Source organism: Grammomys surdaster, unplaced genomic scaffold (assembly GCF_004785775.1).
Source record: "Grammomys surdaster isolate TR1022 unplaced genomic scaffold, NIH_TR_1.0 212, whole genome shotgun sequence".
In the NCBI taxonomy this organism is placed as follows: domain Eukaryota; kingdom Metazoa; phylum Chordata; class Mammalia; order Rodentia; family Muridae; genus Grammomys; species Grammomys surdaster.
The window spans coordinates 4732097-4746326 of NW_021604657.1; the positions used below are offsets into that span (position 1 = coordinate 4732097).

A 14230-nucleotide genomic window follows, 5' to 3' on the forward strand; every position below is an offset into this window, starting at 1 on the left:
AGAGAGAGAGAGAGAGAGGGAGGGAGGGAGGGAGGGAGAGAGACAGAGAGAGAGAGAGAGACAGAGACAGAGACAGAGACAGAGAGACAGAGAGAGACATGATCCAGAAAATTCACTGATATTTTCTTCCCAGGCAATGGCAATATGGCAATTAAAACTAACCAGACCATTTACTGTGATAGAAAACATGACAGAAACAACTTCAGGAAAGAAGGTTATATTTTGGCTCACAAGTCAGAGGGTGTGATTAGTCCATCGTGTTAAGGAAGGCATGGTAGCTGGATGGGATAAGTAGGTCAATGGTGACAGTAGTCTATGCGATTGTTACATATGAGTAGATCAGGAAACAGTTTCACCATATCACCCTCAACACTTACTCTCAGCAACCAGCTTCTGCTAATCAGGCCATAGTTCCTAAGAACACACCACCTCACAAACCAGCACCGCTGGCAGGAGAGTAAGTGCATAAACACATTAGCCTATGGGGCATTTTTTATTCAAACTGTGATGCAGAGTCAACAGAGGGCTCTTAGAACACCTCTGCCCTGAGACTTCTGTACTTCTGCTCATGCAAACTTGGTGAGGCCATCTAGAGTGATTCCTGGCTGTTTCTCCTCTTGTATAAAATCTGGAAACATCCAATTCTCCATATTCTAGATCAGCCTGCTATGTCAGTGACAGGGTTAATAATAGGTATTGGGGCTGAGCACCTGTTTCTTGGAAGGTGTTTTGGGAAGAATTGAATATGTCATCTTGTTCACCCAGTAACAGCCCCACAATGAAATATTATCATTTCTATTTGAGAAGGAGGGTTCCCAGGCCTCACTGACTGAAGTAACTCATCAAAAAACACCTACTTGCATTTATCAGAAGCTTTATTCTAACCAGAGCCTGTGTTCAGCACATACTTCCTGCCTTCTCATACTCAGTTCAGTGGAATGTAAAGGTGACATCCATCAAGCCCTGATAGAAAGGAAGAGAAATCAACAACATAGACGGCAAAATGAGAAGAAACTTTTCCAAAGCTTTGGACAAGTACCAAGGAATCAATATGGCTTTGGTTTGAGTAATACTTCTCAGATCATTAAGACCCAGTGTCTTTAAAACATTGGAAGAAGATGGCACTGTCGTAGCTGTCTGTCGTTATGGCCCTTTAAAGAGACTTCATGTGCTCTCCTGAGAAATCTCGTAAGTCTACTGGCAGATCCCAGTCTGGAGTCAAGAGTAGGTCATCCCTCCAAAGTCCCAGAACCACTTCAGGATTTCAGTCTGCATCCTATGTCAGGATAGCTCAGACAGGAATGGGTAAGACAGGCCTAGTCAGGGTGGTTTCTCTTCATACCCTGGGCACTTGTACAAACTCTCTCCAATTCTATAGGGGCCTGCAGTTCACCTCAGGGCCCCAGGATCAAAGTCATGGGCACAGCAGCAGTGTTCAAGGCTCTTGCTGAGGGAACCACTGGGCTCTGTTACTAACTCTGTATGTTCTCTGGCATAAGTGCCCTGACCTCCCCAGGTCTCCAGCTAAAAAACAAAGCAGTTGGATGATTGATCCCTGGGGTCCACTTTCACTTTCACCTTCATGTATTCATTACTCTTTCCTGAACAGATCTCTTGTCGCTTGCCCTAACAGCACCACTGATGCTGCCATCAAAGTATTTTTTTCTCATTTATTATAGATCAAATATGTACTTTTGCTTTTTATCTTGAGTCCCTGGGGATGGAGCCTTGAGTCCCACTGCCTATTTCAAGCTTGTAGGCCAGAACCTCAGCTGTAATCCCACAAGGTTTCGGGTTTGAGGCGATGGCATCAGAGAATACTGTGAGAAAGGACTTCTCTTCCCCGAAGCTGCTTTGGTTCCCAGACAGCACTGAAATGCCAGCCTGCCATCAACACCCTCACTATCCCCTGAGACACACTGTTTATGAGGACTTGGCTCTTGGAGGAAGGAGGGAAAAATGGAGTAGAAATTATCAAGATCTCAAGTAATTGCCTTTATTCAAAAGAAAACCACTATACAATATTCTGGGTAACTATGACTCTTAGTTCTCAGCCCTTTCAACATTCTTTAGAAAGTAACAACCCACAATCATTTGTTTACAGGACCCTAGCGGAATGGCAGCATGGATCGTTTGAACCACTTTGCACAGAGATAAACATGCTTAGCTATTATAGCCTTTGAGCCTTTGGCTTAGGGACAACATACTGCAAGGGTCAGGGGTGGGAGAGCAGCTGGCTCAGTGTCCCAGGCTTCTCACCACAGTTCAGCCCCCAGCTGCCTCTGTGATCTAAAAGAATCTCTCATTTTCCTGAGTGTCAAATCCTGTAGTCTAAAACCAGAAGGCTTGGACCAGAAGCATGTAGAGTCGTCTCTCTCAGGCTTCGGTCTTCCCTAAGTATATGGCTTCTTGTCCCCTAAGTGTATGCCAGTCTCCAGTACAAGAATCTAGAACCTATATTAGGGATATCAGGAGGAAGGGAGAGGATTTAAAGAGAGTTTGAGTTCCCTGTGTCCTGCTCTGCCTGTTCTCATTTTTCCAGGACATGCAGTGGTAGGACACAGTTGAACTAATGGTGGTATTTATCTGGCTTGCAAGAGCTGGCTTCTCTCTAAGGAGAAAGGGTCCTACAAAGGTGACAGGGTGATTCGTGTATTTGGGCAGGTGTAGTGCAGATGTTACCTGGGATTTAGCCACATATAAGGTGGACTGACTGGTGGGATTCTATCTCTGTCTGTTCTCTGTCACTACAGCTTTCTGCTATGACCATCTTTTCACCATGCTTTGTATTTAAAGTATGTGTGAGCCTTTCAAGGGTGAGTGAGACTCATTTATTTCCCATTTATATCCCACCATATCCAGAGCAGACCGTTTCCTGCAGCATTTGCTAAGGAATTCCAGCCAAACTAAGTTGCTGTAAGGGTTTTCTGTCTGCTTCTGTTTATAATGCCTCCCATCAATATAGCCAGGAAACCTATATTAAGAATAAGAAGAGAGGAAGACTAAAAGCTACATATGGTGTTATGAAGAAGGCTGGAATAAACAGAACCTTGCAGTAGCATTGAGGTATAGACAGGTGACAGGGAACAAAGGGCCATAGCAGCAAGCAACTGCCACATGAGCAAGACCAGCTTCTTCCAGTTATCTCCATGCACAGACAAGAAGCCAAGAGCTGGAGCTAAGAGCTAATTTGTCTGAGGCTGACCTGGTAATTCCACACTAGAACTAGCCTGGCTCCCATCCAAGCTGTTTTCCACCCCACTGTGCATTGTGTGCGTTCCAGAGGTTTGAGGCCTGGGTCCCAAAGCCCTTCCTTTGGCTAAGCTGGGCTGGTGTCCAAGCCTGTTTCCCATTGTACTTATGCTGCTGTGTGTCTGTGCATGTGGCTTGGCTGCTCCATTTCAGCCACCAAGGCTTTAGAGATGAATCTTATTAAGACCCAACCAGGCTGATTGCCAGGTTACCTGGGAGGAGCTGGCTTTGTGGCTCTGTGTGCTTATTGCAACTCAGCAGGCCCTGGGTTGTACAGGGAAGCTGCATACAACACACACACACACACACACACACACACACACACACAGAGAGAGAGAGAGAGAGAGAGAGAGAGAGAGAGAGAGAGAGAGATGCACACACACACAGAGCATTTTCCTGAAGGGGCTGGGGGTATGGGAGAAAGGCTTTCTCTCCTACAAGAGCTCCCTGGATGTTGCCAGTGACCTAGTCTATTCATCATTCTCTAGAATCTGCTAGTGAACAGGGTAGGTTGTGGACAAGAAATAAACAAACCTTATAGCAGGCCCACCAATTGAGATAGTTGAAGCCTCCAGGCAAGGGAAGATGATGGCCTGTATCATTTAGCCAAGGGGTCTGAGAGGTCTATAATCATGCCTTACTCACCCTTTTCTTATTAATTAAGCAAGGGCAAATCACCTTGTCTCTCTGATCTTTGAAGCACTAGTAATAAAATGAATGTTTTGATAATCTCCCTTTTGACAGCATTTATATAAGGGTGAACTCTGCTACCCAAAAGTCTTTTGCGCAACAAGATAGTATACAAGCCTCCATCTATTCTAAGTACTATTTGCAACTAAGTGGTCTGGGCTTTCTGTTCAAGGGTTCCATCCTCACTGAGTTCTTGTGCCCACCATAAACCTCTATCTATTCCTTTTGAATTCAGTCTTGAGCTTCTGTCTTCTGCATCTCAGGCACCAAGAAGTTCATTTGGTCTTGGGTGGGGCTGCATTTTCCTTTATTGCCTAGAATACCAGCTTAAAAATAAAACACAGTTGCTGTCCCCTCCCTTCTTGTGTAATAAAAATGCTCAAGTGCTGATGGATTCTCAGGTAGAAATACAGAGTGGACAAGTGCTGACAAAAGCCAATCTGAAGTGTCTGTGATTCATATTTAGAAAATGTGTGCAGCCAACCAGACAATGGTGGAGCTAAAAGAGCGTCAAAGATCACTTGACCCAACTTGTTCCCTTTTTAAGTGGAGAAACTGAGTGTGAGGGAAGGTGGATTCTCCCAAGATCACAGAGTAAGCTGGAGACAGAAGTAGCATGCCTCTCCTCCCTGCACATCATGGGAACTCTACTTGGGAATATTGTAAGTCTTGCCATCACTTTTCCCCTTTCTGCCATTCTGGTTCCATAATAAGAAAGATTATTTGGCTCATATCACTGTAGACCAGAATGAAAGGTCTATGAATTGGAAGTGTACATGCCCATTAATTTAAAAACATTGCTACACGCCAGCCATCTTTATGCCAGCCACCAAGGATGCTGAGATGAAAGACATAGACTGTGCCTTTATGGTATTCAAAATTAAAGGATGAGGAAAGACAGGTAACCTGTCTTTATCAGGGCAGGCTATTTTCCACACAGTTAAGCAAAACATTTCTGCCATCTGTGGACTGTATCTCAGGCTTATGAGTCTATCAATTCTCTTCACATAGAGATAATGAGACTGATTTTCCTGAGAAAATGCAAATCAAATATGTATGTCCTCCTTACTGCTCACTCCCTCAAAATGTGTTTGTGGAACATCTAACAGAAATTATCAAGGATGCAAAGACAGTCATCCCTCATACACACACCTGTCATGTCTCTCTCTGTTTCTGTGTCTCTCTCTGTCTCTGTGTCTCTCCCTGTCTCTGTGTCTCTCTATCTCTTTCAAAAAGAAAGAAAGGGAAGGAAGGAAGAAAATGAGGAAGACAGGAAGGAAGGAGAGAGGGAGGAAGGGAAGAAGGAAGGAAGGAAGGAAAAACTGTTAAAAAAAATTCCAGTAAGAAAATAAAGATCATAGAAGCTTTACCAAGAAAGTAGTCCCCTAGGGTAGAAAGTCCCTCCACCATTAAGGTTTCCCAGAAGTAGTAGGGTGTGAGCTGAGGTCAATTAAAAGAAAAGGAAGGAACTGGACAAGAAGACAAAGCGGAGCATCATCCTAGAGAACCTGCAAGTCTGTGCAACTCTGTGCTACTCTATGCTAGCTCTGAAACCTGTAACCACCCATTATTGTAACCATATAGAGTGAAAAGACAGACTGGAAAGACATGAAGCTACTTAGCAAGCAGTAGAGCATGTGCCGTGCCAGGGAGATGGGCTGTGTGCTGGAAACAAGGGGGACAGTGCTGAAGTTTGAGGTAGCAGATCCAGGTAATGTTAGTGGCTTTATTCTTGCAGCTGTGCACTGCAGGAGGTTAGAATAGAATTGGGGGGAGAGGTTAAGGAAGTGATAGAGCCTGGTGGGGCCTGGGCTGTTGGGGTTGGGAGGTGGATAATGGCGTAATCACAGGAGCAGGCCATAACAAGACTTTGTGCATGATCCACCCACTCTGGGCACACCTGAGCAATAGCTTTGACAGTGACTGTAACCAAAAGGCATGAAGGTATGCATTTGATTCTCCAGAATCATGATTCAAAGCCCTAACAATGCCTCTTGTATGTGAGAGAGACATTCATCCTTTGCCAGCCAGTAGGAACAGCTTAAGGTATCACAAATGATCCATGGAGAATCCAAATTCTCTTAAACTGATACACTGTTGAATATCTAAAGGTATTTGGAGTATGGCTTTTTTCATAACTTTTAACTTATTTCTAATTATTAATTAATACATATCTACAGAGTGTGATTTTGATAAATCTTTCTATAACAAGTCAGCCAACCCAGCAACATGACCCATCTCTTTTTTTCTTTTTTGAAAGTGATTTAGATCTCTCTCTCTCTCTCTCTCTCTCTCTCTCTCTCTCTCTCTCTCTCTGACCCTCCTCCTTTTGCTCCTCCTCTTATGTTCCTCGAGGTATTCCCATCCCTTGTGTATCTCTGCTGATGACGTCTAATCTGGTGAATCCAGTTTCCAACCCCAGCTCTGCATGACCTTAGGTGTGTGACTCTGTAGAAGTTGCCCCAGAGTTCTGAGTCTCGGGGAGCTGTCCTCGTCCTTGTGGAAGTGTGTGAAGTGCTCCATGTAGGGCCTTCTCCAAGCTAATATGATCTCCTCAGTAGTTACTATTGTGAGGTGGGATTCTAATCGGTAATGATGGTTGGTGCCTCTCTACCAAAAAGAACAAAATAACGGACTGAAAGCTCTCATGCTCCATCTTTTGATTATGAGGCTCACAGTGAATTACAGTTTTCTTACCCGGATTAATTAAATCTCACACCTGAGTACCCACTTGATTTCCACATCCAGCTGTGGAGTCCCACAGTAACTTATAATTAAGAGACGCTCGCTAATAGGAGACTTAAAAGTGAAATTCAGAGCCAAAGTAAGTAAAGAGGCTCCATGATAGAGGGCGGAGTTGCTGATCCCGGAGCCCCTTTATCAAACATAGGTGCTTGGAAAATAACTGCCCATCCTACAACATCCTGTGCACTGTCCCATGCTTCTGGGAAGGTGCCAAGGTGAAAGACCTGCTTGGTGTCAGGGCAGGTTCCTGATGAAGGCTGTGCAATCTGCTTTAGGACAAGGTTAAAATAATTACAACAGTAAAATATGAGATGACATTTTCCCCTCAAGGCTGTTGCAAGTATAGACCCGCTCAGTGTGCATAGAATAACTGGTCCATTTGAGCATATTCTTTAAAACCTAAATTACTCTGCTCACTAGATCTTAAAGATCTGCTACTTTTCTCCTTCTGATGTGACCTCATTTTTTCATGAAATTTTCAGTCACATTGTGGCTTATTGGCCACATTCTAATTATTTTATTCTTATAAAACAACATTTAAAAGGATTTGTAAAGATTTGTGATCTAACAAAAATACAACTATTTTAATCTCAAGTTATTCTTCTTAAGCTTTGCCTAGCTATTTATTTCTTGGTTGGCCATCACAATGAAGATGTGTTTTTATTTGTATCTGCCAAATGATTTTATGAAGAAATTGAGAGAGGACAGTAGTTAATATTTCTGTAACTAACACACCTAGTTAGTTACAAATCAAGGTGACAATCCAGAGATTCTGAATCTGACCTGTACTCTATGTTCTACTCTTGAATACACAAACATAAGACTCATGTAGGAGACATGACTTTATGCATGACCTTATTTTAACTTTGAATGATTAAAATTGACAGGATGAAGTTCAGTCAATAGAAATTCACTAACCAATCTTTAGAACAAACTAATGCTGTATACAGTCTTGTAGGAAATGTCTAGAAATAAGATGAATTAGTATTAATGTGACTAATCAAAATGGACCACTTTTATTCCCCTCCCCCCCAAAATCCAGGTCTTTGGAATTTGTCCAACCAAGTCATCTATGATAGATGATCAGGATTTCCAAATCCCTTCTTAAACATGTGGTTACAAGGTCCTCCCATGGTTCTTGTCCATATATCCCCAATACCCCTGCAAAACCAATGTAGAATTAGGTGTGTAGGTATCAAGTGTGTAGATGTAATGAACTGTAATTCGCAGGAGTAGCCAACAAGCTCCCATATACCTACCATGAACATCAGGAACAATAGCTGTCTGGTTTCCACATGAGAGTCAATGCCAGGTGACAGATGACATGATGACAGAGGATGAGCTGCACAAACCTCAGGCTCGTCAAAGGGATTTTCCTGTTTCTGGCTATTCTAGAACCAGGGGGAAGAACTCGGACTTGGAGAGACTGTCATCAAACAGGCAGAAGTGAGTTCTGACCTAAAGACCCTCAGAGTCATGGTGCTAACTTCTTCCATGTGGTTTTCTGCAGGAAAAATGGGGAAACAGAATAGCAAGCTGGCCCCAGAAGTCATGGAGGACCTGGTGAAGAGCACCGAGTTCAACGAACACGAGCTCAAGCAGTGGTACAAGGGGTTCCTCAAGGACTGCCCAAGTGGGCGGCTGAACCTCGAGGAGTTCCAGCAGCTCTATGTGAAGGTACGCACTCCAACGGTTTCTTATTCCAAATGAGCTGGTTAGTTACAACTCCGGATGCTTTCGGTTCTAACCTTTAAACGGCTGTTTTGATGCAAAGGGGCATGCATGCATGTGTTAGCACATATGTGCCTGTGAGTTTCTAGAGATGAGTGAAGCAAATTCTGGACAAGGAAAAAAATAATTGCTAAAATACTAATTATGACTTTAGAGGATGAGAGTACCTGCTGAAAGAGCCATAAAAATCTCAGAAATATTGTCTGTGGATCACACTTGCATAGAGAAATATGTGAAGGACAAATTTTTTTTCTTTCCATTAAAGAGAATGTACTTATGAGTGATCTTTCCCCAAGAAAGATTCTCCTGTCTACAGGTAAGGAGATAGAGTCCCAACACAGCTCGTTTAAAATCAGAGGGTGTTACATATATTGAATTATCAATGTCTACCACGTGAATTCTGTATTTTATACTGCTTAGAAGCTAATCTTTTCCAGGATATTGGCTATCATCAAAGTGTAATTCCTGCTGCAGCAGCACCGTTCTAGTTTGCCTGAGTTTGTGAATTACTGTGGTTCTGGCATAATCTAGGGCATTCCATCTTGTGGACACTTACATAATGTTACACTGGCGGAAGAGATGCAATTTTTTTGTTTGTTTTAACCTTTTCTGACTGAAATACCAAGTAGGAAATGTCACTTTTTATTATTTTATTATAACAAATGTCAGGGTGAGCTATGTGAACTATCCAGGTGCGTGTCCATGCGTGGGAGGTTTGTGTAGAGCTTTGAGGATCTTTAGCTCTGAGGCTGGACATTTACCAAAGTCTCTGATCTAGCACTTCCACTGTTACACATGTTCAAGAAAGGGCATGCTCAAAGCTGCTCTGTACACAGCAACGAAACTGAAATCACCACAGGAACATGGAGAGTGAACTGTGACGAATTTAAACAATGAAATGTACAACCGTTGAGATAGCTGAACCCCACCAATGCTAAAGCACAAGTCCAAAAGTAAGTTCATGGATTCTATATTAGACGGGAATAAAATTAAAATGAGCTTTGCAGCACTACAAGTAGGTGGGGGTGGGGCGTGATAGAAAACAAAGTGAAGGAGTACAGAATGAAGAGAGGAAGAAGCAAGGGAGGAGATGGGGATATGGCTGTGTGGCAAGGTACAGGTTGTGTTAAAATTTCAGCTATGTTTTAGGATGGTGAGTGTGTAGTTGTTTACTGAATTAAAAGCTGACCAGCTACCGAACTAAATTAACAAGCAGATATTGAATGGACTACTAATGAGTGCCAGGCATTCCAAGTAATGGCTGATCAATTGTGTGCATGTAAGAACCAAAAAAAGTGTATAAAGTATTGTATCCTCAAGTATATGTAGAAAGGAACATATATTATGCAATACACATGTACATGTTATAAGATCACTATAAGAAATCTATGAGACAGCTTAGCTAGTGAAGACGCTTGTCACCAAGCTTGGCTACCTGAGTTTGATCCCAAAAATCTACATGATGAAATATTGAGAAGGTAACCCAAGTCACACAAACCATCCTCTCACCTCTATATGTGTGCTGTGGTGTACACATACATATACACACACAGAACAGGGGCTACTTTTTCTATTGCTACAATAAACACTCTGGCTAAAGGATTTATTTGGCTAAGTCACAGTTTCATTGAGGGGAGTCAGGGCAGGACCTGAAGCCGAAACTGTGGAGAAACATTGCTTACATCCTTGCTCCTTCTGGCTCATGCTCAACCAACTTTCTTATATAACCTAGGACTACTGGCCAGGAGTAGTAACACCCACAGTGATCTAGGCCCTTCTATATCAATCAACAATCAAAACAACTCCCCACAGATATGGCCACAGGCCAATCTGATTTGGGCAAACCCTCGGATGGAATTCCATCTTCCCAGGTGAATCTTGCTGATATCAAGTTGGCAATAAAAAGCAGGAAATAAACACACACACAAATATGTGTGTTTATCTACATATGCATGTATATATTATATACACACACATAGATATAAATGTGTACATATATAATATATAACATATATATTATATATAGTATACACACACAGGCACAAATTTAAGATGGGATCACTAAGGCATTCCTAAAAGGATCTAAGTAACTAGTCATTCGCATTTTGTGTAGAAATTCCAGAAGATATACCCACTATTTAATTGATATAGATTCATTCTGAACAGAAGTAGAACAGATATACTTCCTAGGTCATCCAGTGATTCCCTTCCACTTTCAGACTCATAATTTGCCATTTTCTCATCTAGAAATAACCTGTGCTTGGAAACTTTTTACTGTCAGCATGAAGGAAAGCAGAGACAAATGAGCTGTCAAAGTCACCTTCATATCACTGAAGGTCATGATTAAGAGAGCTCAGGGTACTGCTACTTGTCTAAAACCAAGGGGCTTTTGTCTTTGAAGAAGCAGGAAACATACTGTGTCGTTCATACACTCCAAAAGCCTCAGCCTCAAGCTCAGCTGTGTAAGCATTGCACATACCTCTGTGTTTTATGACACACAGAAGCGTGTGGACCAGGATCACCTGCCACCTCCATTCCCACTTCAACCCCCAACTTTCAAACCCAATCATACCCAGTGGCTTTGCTTCAGAAAAATGATACAAGACTTTCTAAGCTCTGGAAGGGAGACTTGAATATGGGCTCTGTCCTTGTGTCAAATAGGCAGAAAGCAGACAAAGTCCTCTCAGAGTCATCCAAGGACAAAGATCAAAGGAGAATCACGGAAGAGCTATGCCATGTACAGGCACAGAAGGCAGCTCCGATGGGTGAGGAAGAGAAGGCTGAGGGTTGTGTAAGAGGCCCAGAGGGAGCACATGATGAGAAATGACTTCTTTTAAGTACTTCAGAAGAGTGCCAGTGTTCACCAAGACTGGACTCAGAATCCTGGAGAATGGGTCCTTCAAATAGTTCTTCCTGATGTGGTCAAGAGCAGAGCTGTCCTGGAACCCACTGACAGAACAAAGGTTACTAAAGCTTCTGGTGGAACAAAGCTAACTGCAACCTCAGTTGGGGCAAAGCCCACTTCAGTCTCTGATGGGACAAAGCCCACTGTAGCCTCTCATCTCTTTACAGCCTCTATTGCTGCCTCAGCTGTTTGCCATTCCAGACATCACTTCAGTTGCTCTAAAGACAACTATGATGAAGATTAAGAGAAGGGCTAAATAATGGGAAATACTCATCTGCTAGGCCAGGAGCCATGACCCTCACTGTCACCCTCACACCAAAAGCCTTTTTGAGCTTCAAATGTTAAAAAAAATAAAAATCATGAGGTAGATGTTTAACAATGTGAAAGTACAGGTTTAGAAAAATAAGGCAAGTTTTGCAGCATTGTGAAAGGCAAAAGCAGGATAGGTGTTAAAGATTGGGGATGCTTAGTGCTGTGGGAAGTGGCGAGAGGAAATCTCTGGAACTCATTGGACAGCCAGCATAGCCAAATCTGCAAGCTTCAGTTTCTGTGAGAAACAATGACTCAGAGAGTATTAAGAGGAATTGAAATTGGAGAAAACACCTGATCTTGACCCCTAGCCTACACACTCACACACACTCATATACACGAACACATCTGTACCATATACACTATAAACAAACAAACATTACCTACCCTACCCAGTAGGGCTTCCCAATGAGAGTCCTAAAGTACTGTGGACAGAATACACTACAGGACAAATCTCAGAGAAAGACAGCTCACACCTCTGAGAGGAAAGTGAGTCCTTAAAGCAGTTAAGAGAAGTTGCCTGATCCTGACTCTGGCCATCTCTCTGGAGCTGTATATAAAGAGAATACATGAGGGGATCTCACTGTCCTGATGTAGTAATTTACATCCTTATATGTGTCCTGTGTGTGGTGTTTCCCTGTATCAGCAACCCACTCCCACTCATCTACAAGAGTGAGCTTTGTAACACAGATCTAGACATGGTGCCTCCCAGTTTGAGACAGGTTTTATTATTTAGAAATGTAGACCATAGTCACGACATTGCAATCATCATAAACCCAGTGGTGAGCAGGCAGCCTGCCACAGAGAAGCTTTGAGAACCATTGTTGCTGGCTACACAGTTCCTTCTTGGGAAACCTTGTGATGAAACCATCTCCAAACAACTTCAGGACAGTTGCCCTTGCCCAGCAGGATTTCCTATGCTAATGCAGAAGGTACAAATAACCACTGTTCCAGAACGATTAGCATTGATGCTTGGTGATGGGGCAAGAATGGATAGGAGAAATGCTAATTTCAAAGTGGACTATCAACACAAGAAAGTAATTAGTAGAGCGAGAGGTTGAATACTTTGCTCTTAACCTTAGGAGACAAGATATTCATTAGGTAATGGGTTTTTGAGGACCTCTTATAAGCTGTACTGTGTCCCCTCTCTACTAGTACACTGACATCTTATTCCCTAGTGCCTATGAATGTGGCTTTATTCAGGTATAGGGGCTTTGAAGAGCTGATTAACTTAAAGCAAGGTAAATAGAGTGGACAGACTCCAACCACCCACCCACTGTGACTGGAATTCTTACAGAAATAGAAAATCTGGTGTGGTGGTTTGAGTATGCTTGACCCAGGGTTTGGCACTACTGGGAGTTGTGGCCTTGTTGGAGGAAGAATGTCAATGTGGGTGTGGGGTTTGAGACTTCATCCTAGTCACATGGGAGTCAGTCTTCATCTTAGTGACCATCAGATGAAGATGTAGAACTCTCAGCTTCTCCTGCACCATGCCTGCCTAGATGATGCCATGACCCCGCCTTGATGATAACAGACTGAACCTCTGAACCTGTAAGCCAACCACAATTAAATACTGTCCTTATAAAAATTGCCTTGGTCATACTGTCTGTTCACAGCAGGAAAACCCTAAGATACCTGCGTACAGGACATATGGAGAAAAGACCTTGAAAAGACCATCTAGAAGTCACAGAGAGAGACCACAGAAGATACCATCCCTGTCCATGCTGTGTTGAGGATTTTTAGCTTCCAGAACCATATACCACAGTATATTTCTATTGTTTAATCCAAACAGTATTTGGCACTAGGTTTTGGTGGCCCTAAAAAATTAGTATAGTCCGAGTTTCTTTGCTGTTGACACATGTAAATTCTTAGCCGTCTGCAACTAATGAAAGGGCACCTGGCTCCATGCACACCCAGAACTTTCTGTGTCTCTGGTCATAAAAGTTGTAGCAAATGATGTGGTATCCTCCCTGATCCCAGCACTGAAAAGAACTGTATTTCATCAATAAGAACCAAGTACCTGATTTTCTGTGCATAAGAATTTCCACGTTCCAACAACTATTTTGATTGCCAAGCCAAGATTACAAAATTAAGATAGTTTGCCACTTTAATCCATTTTCAAAGAAGCTGCTGCAATCTTCAAAAACAAACTGTCGAGATAAGCAAGCCACCATCTAAGGGAGGAAGGAAGCCACCATCTAAGGATCCTCTCCCAGGATCCTTGGGTCCTTATCTTTGTGAGATTAAAGCTATTCCTTGCCTGCTTTGCCACTGTGATATCAAAACCAAAGAACAACCCTAGTAGAAAGTGGCGAGTAGACAGATTCCTGGGTGAATATGTATTGTTGGCATGAGCAGCCATTTCAAGGATCCTCCTACCTCACACTCATGTGAATGGTGAGGCCCCATCCTGGTCTGAATATAACAGTGTGTGGAGAAAATATCAACCATAGCTTCCTCTTTCTGGATGGCTGCAGCCTGAGCCTGTTCCCTACAGAGACTACTAAGATTAGCTAACTAGCCTCATTCTTCAGATATAGATAGATAGATGGATAGATAGATAGATAGATAGATAGATAGATAGATAGATAGATAGAT

General features: G+C 42.7%; 1 protein-coding gene across 2 annotated transcripts in view; it reads left to right on the forward strand.

The window, feature by feature from the left end:
- Vsnl1 (visinin like 1) overlaps positions 1 to 14230 on the forward strand; it is a 119818-nt gene that overhangs the window by 42083 nt on the left and 63505 nt on the right. The window contains exon 2 of one of the 2 annotated variants that reach the window (XM_028772233.1): positions 8198 to 8364. In XM_028772233.1, the coding sequence (XP_028628066.1) occupies positions 8203 to 8364 (162 nt within the window). In that variant the 5' untranslated portion in view covers positions 8198 to 8202. Of the gene's footprint in view, positions 1 to 8197; positions 8365 to 14230 lie in introns of those variants that run through there. The other variant, XM_028772234.1, reaches the window with a different exon arrangement.